The sequence below is a fragment of the Oncorhynchus kisutch genome, unplaced genomic scaffold (assembly GCF_002021735.2).
Source record: "Oncorhynchus kisutch isolate 150728-3 unplaced genomic scaffold, Okis_V2 scaffold1216, whole genome shotgun sequence".
Lineage (NCBI taxonomy): Eukaryota > Metazoa > Chordata > Actinopteri > Salmoniformes > Salmonidae > Oncorhynchus > Oncorhynchus kisutch.
The window spans coordinates 55,421-69,883 of NW_022263161.1; the positions used below are offsets into that span (position 1 = coordinate 55,421).

General features: G+C 43.6%; 2 protein-coding genes across 2 annotated transcripts in view; one reads left to right on the plus strand and one right to left on the minus strand.

Moving 5' to 3' along the window:
- Positions 1–3,674, plus strand: part of LOC116365272 (uncharacterized) — a 4,439-nt gene extending 765 nt beyond the window's left edge. The window contains exons 1-3 of the mRNA XM_031817957.1: positions 1–84; positions 1,049–1,082; positions 1,687–3,674. The exon at positions 1–84 is cut by the window's left edge and continues 765 nt beyond it. Of these exons, the coding sequence (XP_031673817.1) occupies positions 1–84; positions 1,049–1,082; positions 1,687–2,096 (528 nt within the window). The 3' untranslated portion in view covers positions 2,097–3,674. The remainder of the gene's footprint in view (positions 85–1,048; positions 1,083–1,686) is intronic.
- On the minus strand, positions 2,713–14,248 carry LOC116365270 (tumor necrosis factor ligand superfamily member 14-like). Its single transcript, XM_031817956.1, has 5 exons — positions 14,176–14,248; positions 13,252–13,489; positions 11,812–11,997; positions 3,286–3,474; positions 2,713–2,770 (listed from the first exon to the last, which is right to left on the minus strand). Exons 1-5 carry the CDS (start codon positions 14,246–14,248, stop codon positions 2,713–2,715), a joined length of 744 nt encoding a protein of 247 aa, XP_031673816.1.
- Positions 14,249–14,463: the final 215 nt, after the last annotated feature.

Consider the following 14,463-nt stretch of genomic DNA (forward strand, 5'->3'; position numbering starts at 1 on the left):
ATCGGGGTTCAACCTTATGTTGTGGATTTGCAAGGTACATCGGAGACGCACCATGGCGTGCCCCGTCCCAAGCCCGCGTACAAGGTGAGTACATTAGCTAATAGCTACTAGTACAGTAGCTGTTAATAACGCATTATGAAGTTTATTGTTTGACTGAACAAAAAATACAGGAATGTGTTTGTGGATGAAAACGGTTTATTTTGATTCTATAAGTAGGTCTATATATCAATTCGTTTTCCCTTCAGAGGTGCAGACTGTGGACAGTTTATTATAATGCCATACGTTTTAAGTGGAACCTATTGAGATCTAATTCTGAAGTTGAGCGTCTGAATGATCAATAATACAGAGGTCGTCTGCGATTGGTACATCCATTTTGGGACTTTTAAACCAATGATACATAGAACTACCCATTGACTCTTGAAGAGTGTAACTTAAATTAGATTTTTTTTTTTTCAACTTCTAGTTCCCCATCAGAACTCAAAATATAAGCTTGTTTTACAGAGTATCATTCAGATGTTATGGATGGTTAGTCCTTGTCTTCGTAGCTCTGCCCATTCATTTTAGTGGTTGCATTTCTCTAGCCTCTCCTCTCAGTCGTTCACCAAGTAAAGGGTGGGATGGCCACTTTGTTGTTGGAACTCTAGATGACCCTTTTAAGGATTTAAGTCCACACAACAATACTAGTGTGTAAGCTCCAATGGTAAAAAAAATAGAGCACTTCGTAGGGAATAGGGAGCCAAAGTAGTGCAACACATACATAAGCAATAGGGTGCTAAAGTAGTGCACTTGAGTGCCAGAGTTGTGCACTTTCTAAATAGGAAATAGGGAATCAAAGTAGTGCACTTCATACCTAGGGAATAGGTTGCCAGAGTAGTGCACTACATAGGGAATAATAGGTTGCCAGAGTAGTGCACTACATAGGGAATAATAGGTTGCCAGAGTAGTGCACTACATAGGGAATAATAGGTTGCCAGAGTAGTGCACTACATACAGACACCGGTGTGTTACCTCTCTAACTGTTCTCCCTACTCTTCTTCCCCATCCTCAGATGCAGAACTTGGCCTACGTGCAGCTCACCTCCGGTAAGTTCAATCGCCTTTCAACTGTCATTTTAAACCAAACGCCATGTAGATAAAGTAGTTACAATGAATGATGTTAGACTGCTCTGTCCAACCTGTCCATGTAAACTTATTTATGATTAACTAAAAGGCTAGACTGATCCTAGATCAGCCCGACAACTCTGATATGCATTGGGGATATGGTGTCTCTCTGGATAAGAGCAAATGCTAAATTACCAAAATGGGATGTTAACATAGTCCTTGATTAGTGTCCTAACCAGATGGGATGTTAACATAGTCCTTGATTAGTGTCCTAACCAAATGGGATGTTAACATAGTCCTTGATTGGTGTCCTAACCAAATGGGATGTTAACATAGTCCTTGATTAGTGTCCTAACCAGATGGGATGTTAACGTAGCCCTTGATTATAGTGTCCTAACCAAATGGGATGTTAACATAGTCCTTGATTAGTGTCCTAACCAGATGGGATGTTAACATAGTCCTTGATTAGTGTCCTAACCAAATGGGATGTTAACGTAGCCCTTGATTAGTGTCCTAACCAGATGGGATGTTAACATAGTCCTTGATTAGTGTCCTTACCGGTGTGTGTTCCTGTCTCCCCCTTCAGCCACGATGGAGAACAGCACAATGTCCTGGTCCCAGGTCGAACATGGACAGGAGTCCTCTGTTGGAGATCTGTACAAATACAACCTTCAGCAACATACATTACAAACCAAGCAGGATGGCTTCTACTTCCTGTACCTGGACCTCCAGCTCACCTGTACCGCCAAATGTGGGCGGGGCATCCTCGTCGTCCAGCTTGCAAGTCACGGTGACGAAAAGCTCACCTGCCAGGTGGAGCTCCCAGAGTGGTCAGAGTCAAACCCTGTGACAACGGTAACCAGGAAGTGCTGGAAGGTGACACGACTGGACTCAAAGAGCCGGTTGATGGGCCGTATGGTAGTGCCGAAAGCGCAGAACACGTTCTGGAAACTGGACGGGAACGGATCCGGAATGGGAGTTTTCTTAGTGGCTTGATATGGGCCACGTTCAGTACGGTCAACTTTGTGAAACTTTGCAGATCGAGATGCCGTGAACAGAGCCGACGCTATTCCTTCGGTAAGATGTCGCGGAGGCAGAACGTTCTACATTGCTACTATCTGAACATTCCCGAAACGTTGCGTCCTACTGAACGCACCCCTGGGATGGAAGTTAGGGCTCCGCCACAGACAAAGGGAAGGAGACGAGAAAAGGAAGCGAGCCAAGGGTACTGAGATGCACCCCATCTAGGAGAACTTGCAGACAGAGAGTCGTCCCACCATACACTGTTTGTGGACTTTGACCACTGTCGCTCAGGGCATCTCCATGGAAACAATTTAAACTAAACAATTCAGGCCTATTTATATGGATATTTATTGAATGTATATATATTTAATGTATAAACATGATGTGTATTTATATATTTGTCCTCAGGGTTACAATGTGTTGTTTATTGTCATGTGTAGATGCCACTACGTTGGTGCTGGTGTGTTTGAGGGGAGAATTGTGAAGTGTGGGGGGGGGGGGGGGGGGGGGGGGGGGCAGACTTGTGCCATACACATGATATACTGTGTATATACATGGATACATGATATCATTGATTTGATAAGCCTGATTACCGTTGCTTGGCAACCACAGTAACCTCCTCAGAGTCTTCAGGGTTGTGTTCTGTTCTGGAACAACAACAACAAAATGGACTCTTAGATTTTCGTAAAGGGAGAAACTCAGCGATACGTCATAGGTGCAGAATGTTTTCAGCCTGTTGGGTTCTCCGCTGTTCCCGTGGCAACCACATTGTGACCACAGCGTGAAGCCAACCCGTATACAGATACTGTGTGAGACTGAAGACGTGCATCTCCCTCAGCTCAATACACGCCCGTGTTGCTCGTGGCAACATCATTTGGCTGAGTCTAACTCTGAACATTGTTTCCTACGATATGATTGGCTGTTGGCCGGCCGGCCAGCCTCTGAGGTACTGTACTCACTGAGTGAGAGAATGAATGAGCTTAGTCACACAGTTCAGCCGGCATCCCAAATGGCACCGTCATTCCATATATAGTGCCCTACCCTTGACTAGAGTCTATAGGGTAGTAGTGCACTATATAGGAGCAGGATGCCATTTGGAACGGAGGCATGGGCTTCCAATCCACTGTGGGCGTGTCCACGGAGGCATGGGCTTCCAATCCACTGTGGGCGTGTCCACGGAGGCATGGGCTTCCAATCCACTGTGGGCGTGTCCACGGAGGCATGGGCTTCCAATCCACTGTGGGCGTGTCCACGGTGGCATGGGCTTCCAATCCACTGTGGGCGTGTCCACGGAGGCATGGGCTTCCAATCCACTGTGGGCGTGTCCACGGAGGCATGGGCTTCCAATCCACTGTGGGCGTGTCCACAGCTCATGTCAGGAGGAACTATGTGACATCATCATATTTGTGGACGACATGATTTCACTTGCACAGGTCACTATGACCAATTGATGAATGTTTTTATTTATAAATGAGGTGTTTACTATGTGTTATGTATTATTTATGTTTAATTGACTGTGTTTATGCTGAACTAGGTAATAAACCTGGATATACACAAGCTCTTCTGAGTGTGTGTTTGTGTGTGCGTGTGTGTGTGTGTGTGTGTGTGTGTGTGTGTGTGTGTGTGTGTGTGTGTGTGTGTGTGTGTGTGTGTGTGTGTGTGTGTGTGTGTGTGGAAGATGGAACTTCAGTAAGGTCAGGAAAAGTTCCCCGCTGCCGAGAACACAGAGAACAGTGTCGTCACTTCTCGTTTCCAACTGCTCCGCTGGTGGAAAAACTGTGTTTGTACACTAACAAACAACCACAGAAACAAACCTGTCTGTCTGTCTCTCTGTCTGTTTGACTGTATCTGTCTGTTTATCCGTATCTGTCTGTCTGTCTGTCTGTTTGTTTCTTGGTCTGTCTGTCTGTGTCTCGGTGGGTCTGTCTGTCTGTCTGTCTGCCTGTCTGTGTGTGTGTGTGCGACTGTCTGCTCCACTTAACGAAACATCACTGTCAGGTCTCTGGAAAGTTCCAAACGGTAGTATGGCTGACTCAGCATCGCAAGCGCTCAGTACCCGTCCCTCCGCCCCTCCATCCCCTTTACACCCCTCCCTCACCACATCCTCCTCTCCTCTCAGCACATAGAGGTTTTCTCTGCCTGTGGTTACCGTGTGTGTGTGAAGAGATGCACAGTAGCTGCTGTGGTGAGAACAGGAAAGAGCCGGGAACGAAAGAGAAGCTACTGTAGCTACCTGCAGACGTGTGTGTGTGTGTGTGTGTGTGTGCGTGCGTGCGTGCGTGTGTGTGTGTGTGTGTGTGTGTGCGTGCGTGTGTGTGTGTGCGTGTGTGTGTGTGTGTGTGTGCATGTGTGTGTGTGTGTGTGTGTGCGTGCGTGTGTGTGTTCCTAAGAGGTGATCACATCAGTGTCAAAGCATGATAAATATTGCCCTACTATTACCCAGAGCCCTATGGACCCTGATGAAAAGTAGTGCCCTACTATTACCCAGAGCCCTATGGACCCTGATGAAAAGTAGTGCCCTACTATTACCCAGAGCCCTATGGACCCTGATGAAAAGTAGTGCCCTACTATTACCCAGAGCCCTATGGACCCTGATGAAAAGTAGTGCCCTACTATTACCCAGAGCCCTATGGACCCTGATGAAAAGTAGTGCCCTACTACTACCCAGAGCCCTATGGACCCTGATGAAAAGTAGTGCCCTACTATTACCCAGAGCCCTATGGACCCTGATGAAATGTAGTGCCCTACTATTACCCAGAGCCCTATGGACCCTGATGAAAAGTAGTGCCCTACTATTACCCAGAGCCCTATGGACCCTGATGAAATGTAGTGCCCCTACTATTACCCAGAGCCCTATGGACCCTGATGAAAAGTAGTGCCCTACTATTACCCAGAGCCCTATGGACCCTGATGAAATGTAGTGCCCTACTATTACCCAGAGCCCTATGGACCCTGATGAAAAGTAGTGCCCTACTATTACCCAGAGCCCTGTGGACCCTTTTGAAAAGTAGTGCCCTACTATTACCCAGAGCCCTATGGACCCTTTTGAAAAGTAGTGCCCTACTATTACCCAGAGCCCTATGGACCCTGTTGAAAAGTAGTGCCCTACTATTACCCAGAGCCCTATGGACCCTGATGAAAAGTAGTGCCCTACTATTACCCAGAGCCCTATGGACCCTTTTGAAAAGTAGTGCCCTACTATTACCCAGAGCCCTATGGACCCTGATGAAATGTAGTGCCCTACTATTACCCAGAGACCTATGGACCCTGTTGAAAAGTAGTGCCCTACTATTACCCAGAGCCCTATGGACCCTGATGAAAAGTAGTGCCCTACTATTACCCAGAGCCCTATGGACCCTGATGAAAAGTAGTGCCCTACTATTACCCAGAGCCCTATGGACCCTGTTGAAAAGTAGTGCACTACTATTACTCAGAGGCCTATGGACCCTGTTGAAAAGTAGTGCACTATATAGGGTATAGGGTGTCATTTTTCATGTTTTCATGATTTGTTTATCTGTTGTTCATGATTCAGATGGATCTGTCTGTAGTGTACATTGAATGAGGATGCCTGTTCGTGTAGTGTAGTTTACTGTAGTGTACATTGAATGAGGATGTCTGTTCGTGTAGTGTGGTTTACTGTAGTGTACATTGAATGAGGATGTCTGTTCGTGTAGTGTAGTTTACTGTAGTGTACATTGAATGAGGATGTCTGTTCGTGTAGTGTAGTTTACTGTAGTGTACATTGAATGAGGATGTCTGTTCGTGTAGTGTGGTTTACTGTAGTGTACATTGAATGAGGATGTCTGTTCGTGTAGTGTAGTTTACTGTAGTGTACATTGAATGAGGATGTCTGTTCGTGTAGTGTAGTTTACAGTAGTGTACATTGAATGAGGATGTCTGTTCGTGTAGTGTGGTTTACTGTAGTGTACATTGAATGAGGATGTCTGTTCGTGTAGTGTAGTTTACTGTAGTGTACATTGAATGAGGATGTCTGTTCGGGTAGTGTGGTTTACTGTAGTGTACATTGAATGAGGATGCCTGTTCGTGTTGTGTAGTTTACTGTAGTGTACATTGAATGAGGATGTCTGTTCGTGTAGTGTAGTTTACTGTAGTGTACATTGAATGAGGATGTCTGTTCGGGTAGTGTGGTTTACTGTAGTGTACATTGAATGAGGATGCCTGTTCGTGTTGTGTAGTTTACTGTAGTGTACATTGAATGAGGATGTCTGTTCGTGTAGTGTAGTTTACTGTAGTGTACATTTACATTTCACATGAACCTTTTATTTTGAGACATTTATCAGCAACTCTTATCAAGAATAACTGAAAGTTAGTTCATTCAACTGATGGAAGACGACCAGAGTCATATCTCATTGTATATAGACTTGTTTATACTGCATTATTGACTGTATGTTTGTTTAAATAAATAAATAAATATATTTAGAGAGTTAGGCTTTTTATTTTATTGTGTAAAAGACAAAATGGTCTGAATATCAGCATTGTTTCATCGAGGAAGAAAACACTGAGTTTATAGTTAGGATCATCATCAACCATATAGCCATATATATACACACACATATAGCCGTATATATATATACACCTATAGCCATATATATACACACATATAGCCGTATATATACACACATATAGCCATATATATACACATATAGCCATATATATACACATATAGCCATATACACACACATATAGCCGTATATATATATACACCTATAGCCATATATATACACACATATAGCCGTATATATACACACATATAGCCATATATACACACATATAGCCATATATATACACATATAGCCGTATATATACACACATATAGCCATATATATATATATACACACATATAGCCGTATATATATACACATATAGCCATATATATATATATACACACATATAACCATATATATATATATACACACATATAGCCATATATATATACACACATATAGCCATATATATATATATACACACATATAGCCGTATATATACACACATATAGCCGTATATATACACACATATAGCCACATATATATATATACACATATAGCCATATATATATATATATACACATATAGCCATATATATATATATACACACATATAGCCATATATATATATATATACACATATAGCCATATATATACACACATATAGCCATATATATATATATACACACATATAACCACATATATATATACACACATATAGCCATATATATATACACACATATAGCCATATATATATACACACATATAGCCATATATATATATATACACCTATAGCCATATATATACACACATATAGCCGTATATATATATATACACATATAGCCATATATATATATATACACACATATAGCCATATATATATATATACACACATATAGCCGTATATATATATATATACACACATATAGCCACATATATATACACACATATAGCCATATATATATATACACACATATAGCCGTATATATATATATATACACACATATAGCCATATATATACACACATATAGCCGTATATATATATATACACACATATAGCCATATATATATATATACACACATATAGCCATATATATACACACATATAGCCGTATATATATATATACACACATATAGCCATATATATATATATACACACATATAGCCATATATATACACACATATAGCCATATATATATACACCACATATAGCCATATATATACACATATAGCCGTATATATATATATATATATGCACATATAGCCATATATATACACACATATAGCCATATATATACACACATATAGCCATATATATACACACATATAGCCATATATATATACACACATATAGCCATATATATATACAACATATAGCCATATATATACACAGCATATAGCCGTATATATACACACACATATAGCCGTATATATATACACACATATAGCCATATATATATACACACATATAGCCGTATATATACACACACATATAGCCATATATATATACACACATATAGCCGTATATATACACACACATTAGCCGTATATATACACACACATATAGCCATATATATATACACACATATAGCCATATATATACACACATATAGCCGTATATATACACACACATATAGCCGTATAATATACAACACACATATAGCCGTAATATATACACACATATAGCCGTATATATACACACACATATAGCCATATATATATACACATATAGCCATATAATATATATACAACTGAACATATAGCCATATATATATATATACAACTGAACATATAGCCATATATATATATAATATATATATACAACCGAACATATAGCCATATATATATATATATATATATATACAACTGAACATATAGCCATATATACACACATATATATATATATACACACATATAGCCATATATATATACATACAACTGAACATATAGCCATATATATATATATATATACAACTGAACATATAGCCATATATACACACATATATATATATATACACACATATAGCCATATATATATACATACAACTGAACATATAGCCATATATATATACATATATATATACAACTGAACATATAGCCATATATATAAACATATAGCCATATATATATACATATATATATACAACTGAACATATAGCCATATATATATATATATATATATATACAACTGAACATATAGCCATATATACATATATATATACAACTGAACATATAGCCATATATATATACATATAGCCATATATACAGTTGAAGTCGAAGTTTACATACACTTAGGTTGGAATCATTAAAACTAATTTTTCAACTACTCCACAAATTTCATGTTAACAAACTATAGTTTTGGAAAGTCGGTTAGGAAATACATTTTGTGCATGACACAAGTACTTTTTTCAACAATTGTTTCCAGACAGATTATTTCACTGTATCACAATTCCAGTGGGTCAGATGGTTACATACACAGAGTTGCCTTTGGCTTCAAACAGCTTGGAACATTCCAGAAAATGACATCATGGCTTTAAAGCCTCTGATAGGCTAATTGACATCATTTGAGTCAATTGGAGGTGTACCTGTGGATGTATTACTCAGTGCCTCTTTGCTTGACATCATGGGGAAATAAAACGAAATCAGCCAACACCTCAGAAAAAATATTGTAGAACTCCACAAGTCTGGTTCATCCTTGGGAGCAATTTCCAAATGCCCGAAGGTACCACATTCACCTGTACAAGCATTAGTACGCAAGTATAAACACCATGAGACCACGCTGCCGTCATACCGCTTAGGAAGGAGACGCGTTCATTTCTCCTAGAGATGAAAGTACTTTAGTGCGAAAAGTGCAAATCAATCCCAGAACAACAGCAAAGGACCTTGTGAAGACGATGGAGGAAACAGGTACAAAAGTATCTATATCCACAGTAAAACAAGTCCTATATCGACATAACCTGAAAGGCCGCTAAGCAAGGAAGGAGCCACTGCTCCAAAACTGCCATAAAATAGCCAGACTACGGTTTGCAACTGCACATGGGGACAAAGATACTTTTTGGAGAAATGTCCTCTGGTCTGATGAAACAAAAATAGAACTGTTTTGCCATAACGACCATCGTTATGTTTGGAGGAAAAAGGGGGAGGCTTGCAAGCCGAAGAACACCATCCCAACCGTGAAGCACGGGGGTGGCAGCATCATGTTGTGGGGGTGCTTTGCTACAGGAGGGACTGGTGCACTTCACAAAATAGATGGCATCATGAGGCAGTAAAATTAAGAGGTTATATTGAAACAAAATGGGTCTTCCAAATGGACAATGACCCCAAGCATACTTCCAAAGTTGTGGCAAAATGGCTTAAGGACAACAAAGTCAAGGTATTGGAGTGGCCATCACAAAACCCTGACCTCAGTCCCATAGAAAATGTGTGGGCAGAACTGAAAAAGTGTCTGCGAGCAAGGAGGCTTACAAACCTGACTCAGTTACACCAGCTCTGTCAGGAGGAATGGGCCAAAATTCACCCAATTTATTGTGGGAAGCTTGTGGAAGGCTACCCGAAACGTTTGACCCAAGTTAAAGCAATTTAAAGGCAATGCTACCAAATACTAATTGAGTATATGTAAACTTCTGACCCACTGGGAATGTGATGAAAGAAATAAAAGCTGAAATAAATCATTCTTCCTACTATTATTCTGACATTTCACATTCTTAAAATAAAGTGGTAATCCTAATTGACCTAAAACAGGGAATTTTTACTAGGATTGAATGTCAGGAATTGTGATAAACAGAGTTTAAATGTATTTGGCTAAGGTGTATGTAAACTTCCGACTTCAACTGTATATATATACATATATAAATAAACATAGAACCATATATAAACAAGACAGGGACTCAATCCTATACTTTGATACTGTTTTACTTCAATATAAATGTCCAGCATCCAAAAGCAACAAAGCCAGGATTCAATCCAATACAAGGTATAAAAGAGCCCAGTAGCCCAGTGGTTCTCAGTCCTGGTCCTGGTGCTGTTGATTGTAGTACCAGTCCAGTGGTTCTCAGTCCTGGTGCTGTTGATTGTAGCACCAGTCCAGTGGTCTCAGTCCTGGTCCTGGTGCTGTTGATTGTAGTACCAGTCCAGTGGTTCTCAGTCCTGGTGCTGTTGATTGTAGCACCAGTCCAGTGGTTCTCAGTCCTGGTCCTGGTGCTGTTGATTGTAGTACCAGTCCAGTGGTTCTCAGTCCTGGTGCTGTTGATTGTAGCACCAGTCCAGTGGTTCTCAGTCCTGGTGCTGTTGATTGTAGCACCAGTCCAGTGGTTCTCAGTCCTGGTGCTGTTGATTGTAGCACCAGTCCAGTGGTTCTCAGTCCTGGTGCTGTTGATTGTAGCACCAGTCCAGTGGTTCTCAGTCCTGGTCTGGTGCTGTTGATTGTAGTACCAGTCCAGTGGTTCTCAGTCCTGGTGCTGTTGATTGTAGCACCAGTCCAGTGGTTCTCAGTCCTGGTCCTGGTGCTGTTGATTGTAGCACCAGTCCAGTGGTTCTCAGTCCTGGTGCTGTTGATTGTAGCACCAGTCCAGTGGTTCTCAGTCCTGGTGCTGTTGATTGTAGCACCAGTCCAGTGGTTCTCAGTCCTGGTGCTGTTGATTGTAGCACCAGTCCAGTGGTTCTCAGTCCTGGTGCTGTTGATTGTAGCACCAGTCCAGTGTTTTCTCAGTCCTGGTGCTGTTGATTGTAGCACCAGTCCAGTGGTTCTCAGTCCTGTGCTGTTGATTGTAGCACCAGCCCAGTGTTTCTCAGGTCCTTGTGCTGTTGATTTGTAGCACCAGTCCAGTGGTTCTCAGTCCTGGTCGTGGTGCTGTTGATTGTAGTACTCCCACAGTTCAAGTAATCAACTCCTCAGCAGGTTTTTGTACCCTTTTGGGTCCCCAGGACCAGGATTGAGATACACTACACTAGACAGCCTACAATGGATGTTTTAAATACATTTTCCCCACCATTTGCCGAGATTCACGGTAATAGCTGCAGATGTTGTCTCAAGGTTAAAATACCTTTAAAAAGCCAATTGTCTATTTCTAGTGTGATTCTCTATAACACACCTTGGTTAGAATCTATACATTGAAATAATATAACCGACACACAAATCTGATTGACAAATGTAGTGTGTGTGTGTGTGTGTGTGTCAATACACACCGTCTCCTAATCATGAATGCCCCCATGAAATTATCTTCAGCTCCAAGTCTCAGCAGCGTTCCGTTGTCCACGTTTACGTAGATGATGTCTCCAGGCAACAGATGAAAGACTCCGCCCAGGTAGCTGTTCAGAAGATTCTGATGAGAAATCTTTTTCGGTCTGGAATCCTGGGAAGGACAATGGAACCTAACGGAGAGACAGACCCTTAGAACGCATCCCAAAATTATTCCCCCTCCCCCTTCCCGTCCCAGGACCATCACCTCACACTCACTGACCTGTTAGCTTTCATCAACACATTCCCCCTCCTGTCCCAGGACCATCACCTCACACACTCACTGACCTGTTAGCTTTCATCAACACATTCCCCTCCCCCTCCCCGTCCCAGGACCATCACCTCACACACACACTGACCTGTTAGCTTTCATCAACACATTCCCCCTCCCCCTCCCCGTCCCAGGACCATCACCTCACACACTCACTGACCTGTTAGCTTTCATCAACACATTCCCCCTCCCCCTCCCCGTCCCAGGACCATCACCTCACACACACACTGACCTGTTAGCTTTCATCAACACATTCCCCCTCCCCCTCCCCGTCCCAGGACCATCACCTCACACACACATTGACCTGTTAGCTTTCATCAACACATTCCCCCCTCCCCCTCCCCGTCCCAGGACCATCACCTCACACACACTGACCTGTTAGCTTTCATCAACACATTCCCCCTCCCCCTCCCCCTCCCCATCCCAGGACCATCACCTCACACCACTGACCTGTTAGCTTTCATCAACACATTCCCCCTCCCCCTCCCCCTCCCGTCCCAGGACCATCACCTCACACACTCACTGACTGTTAGCTTTCATCAACACATTCCCCCCTCCCCTCCCCCTCCTGTCCCAGGACCATCACCTCACACACACTGACCTGTTAGCTTTCATCAACACATTCCCCCTCCCCCTCCCCATCCCAGGACCATCACCTCACACACACTGACCTGTTAGCTTTCATCAACACATTCCCCCTCCTGTCCCAGGACCATCACCTCACACACTCACTGACCTGTTAGCTTTCATCAACACATTCCCCCTCCCCCTCCCCGTCCCAGGACCACACCTCACACACACTGACCTGTTAGCTTTCATCAACACATTCCCCCCTCCCCCTCCCCCTCCCCCTCCCCCTCCCCCCCCCCTCCCCCTCCCCATCCCAGGACCATCACCTCACACTCACTGACCTGTTAGCTTTCATCAACACATTCCCCCTCCCCCTCCCCGTCCCAGGACCATCACCTCACACACACTGACCTGTTAGCTTTCATCAACACATTCCCCCTCCCCGTCCCAGGACCATCACCTCACACTCACTGACCTGTTAGCTTTCATCAAACACATTCCCCCTCCCCCCTCCCCGTCCCAGGACCACCACCTCACACACACTGACCTGTTAGCTTTCATCATCACAAGTGGTTTGTCTTTGTAACCCTCGGTGAACCTCATCACCTTGTGTTTGAACAGAAAGCAGTCTTCAACAAAGTGCACTTTGGAGTAGACATAGTAGTGCCCATTCCTCTGTGCTACCAGGTGGCCATCTTTGTAGTCCATCTGATATGTGAAGGCAGACAGGCCCTTGTCTGATTCCCACTTAACGACACTATCCTCACCCACTAACAGGGAGGAGCCTGGGAGAGGGAGGGGAGGGGAGGGAGGGGGTGGAGGGAAGGGAGCGAGGGGGCGGAGTGCGGGAGAGAAGGGGAGGGGGATAGATGAGGGAATGGGGGGAGAGATGGGGGAATGGGGGGAGAGATGGGGGAATGGGGGAAGGGGGAATGGGAGGGAGAGATGAGGGAATGGGGGAGAGATGAGGAATGGGGGGAGATATGGGGAATGGGGATAGGGGAATGGGGGGGGAGAGATGGGGGAATGGGGGGGAGAGATGGGGAATGGGGGGGATGGGGGAATGGGGGGAGAAATGGGGGAATGGGGGAGAGATGGGGGAATGGGGGGAGAAATGGGGGAATGGGGGGGAGATGGGGAATGGGGGGGAGACATGGGGGAATGGGGAGAGATGGGGGAATGGGGGGGAGATGGGGGAATGGGGGAGAGAGATGGGGGAATGGGGGGGAGAGATGGGGGAATGGGGGGGAGAGATGGGGGAATGGGGGTAGAAATATATGGGGCAGAGGGGGGGTTAAGAGTGCAGATAATACTGGTTAAATGGTGTGTGTGTGTGTGTGGTTGTTTGTGTGTGTGTGTGTGTTTGTGTGTGTGTGTGTGTGTGTGTGTGTGTGTGTGTGTGTTTGTGTGTGTGTGTTTGTGTGTGTGTGTGTGTGTGTGTGTAGGTGGTGTGTTGGGGGCTGTACTGTACCTATCAAGTGTGCAGAGGGTTTCCGTTGGATCTCAGGTGGGAGTTCCCTCTCGTAGGCTTGACTAAAATCCATTGGTCTCTGTCAGGGGACAGGAAATAATTTCATGAGAGAGAGAGGGGGGGGACGATAGAGAGAAAGAGGGAGGGAGAAAGAGAGAGAGAGAGAGAGAGAGGGGGCGATAGAGAGAAAGAGGGAGGGAGAAAGAGAGAGAGAGAGAGAGAGAGTGGAGGGACGATAGAGAGAAAGAGGGAGGGAGAAAGAGAGAGAGAGAGAGAGGGGGGGGGGGG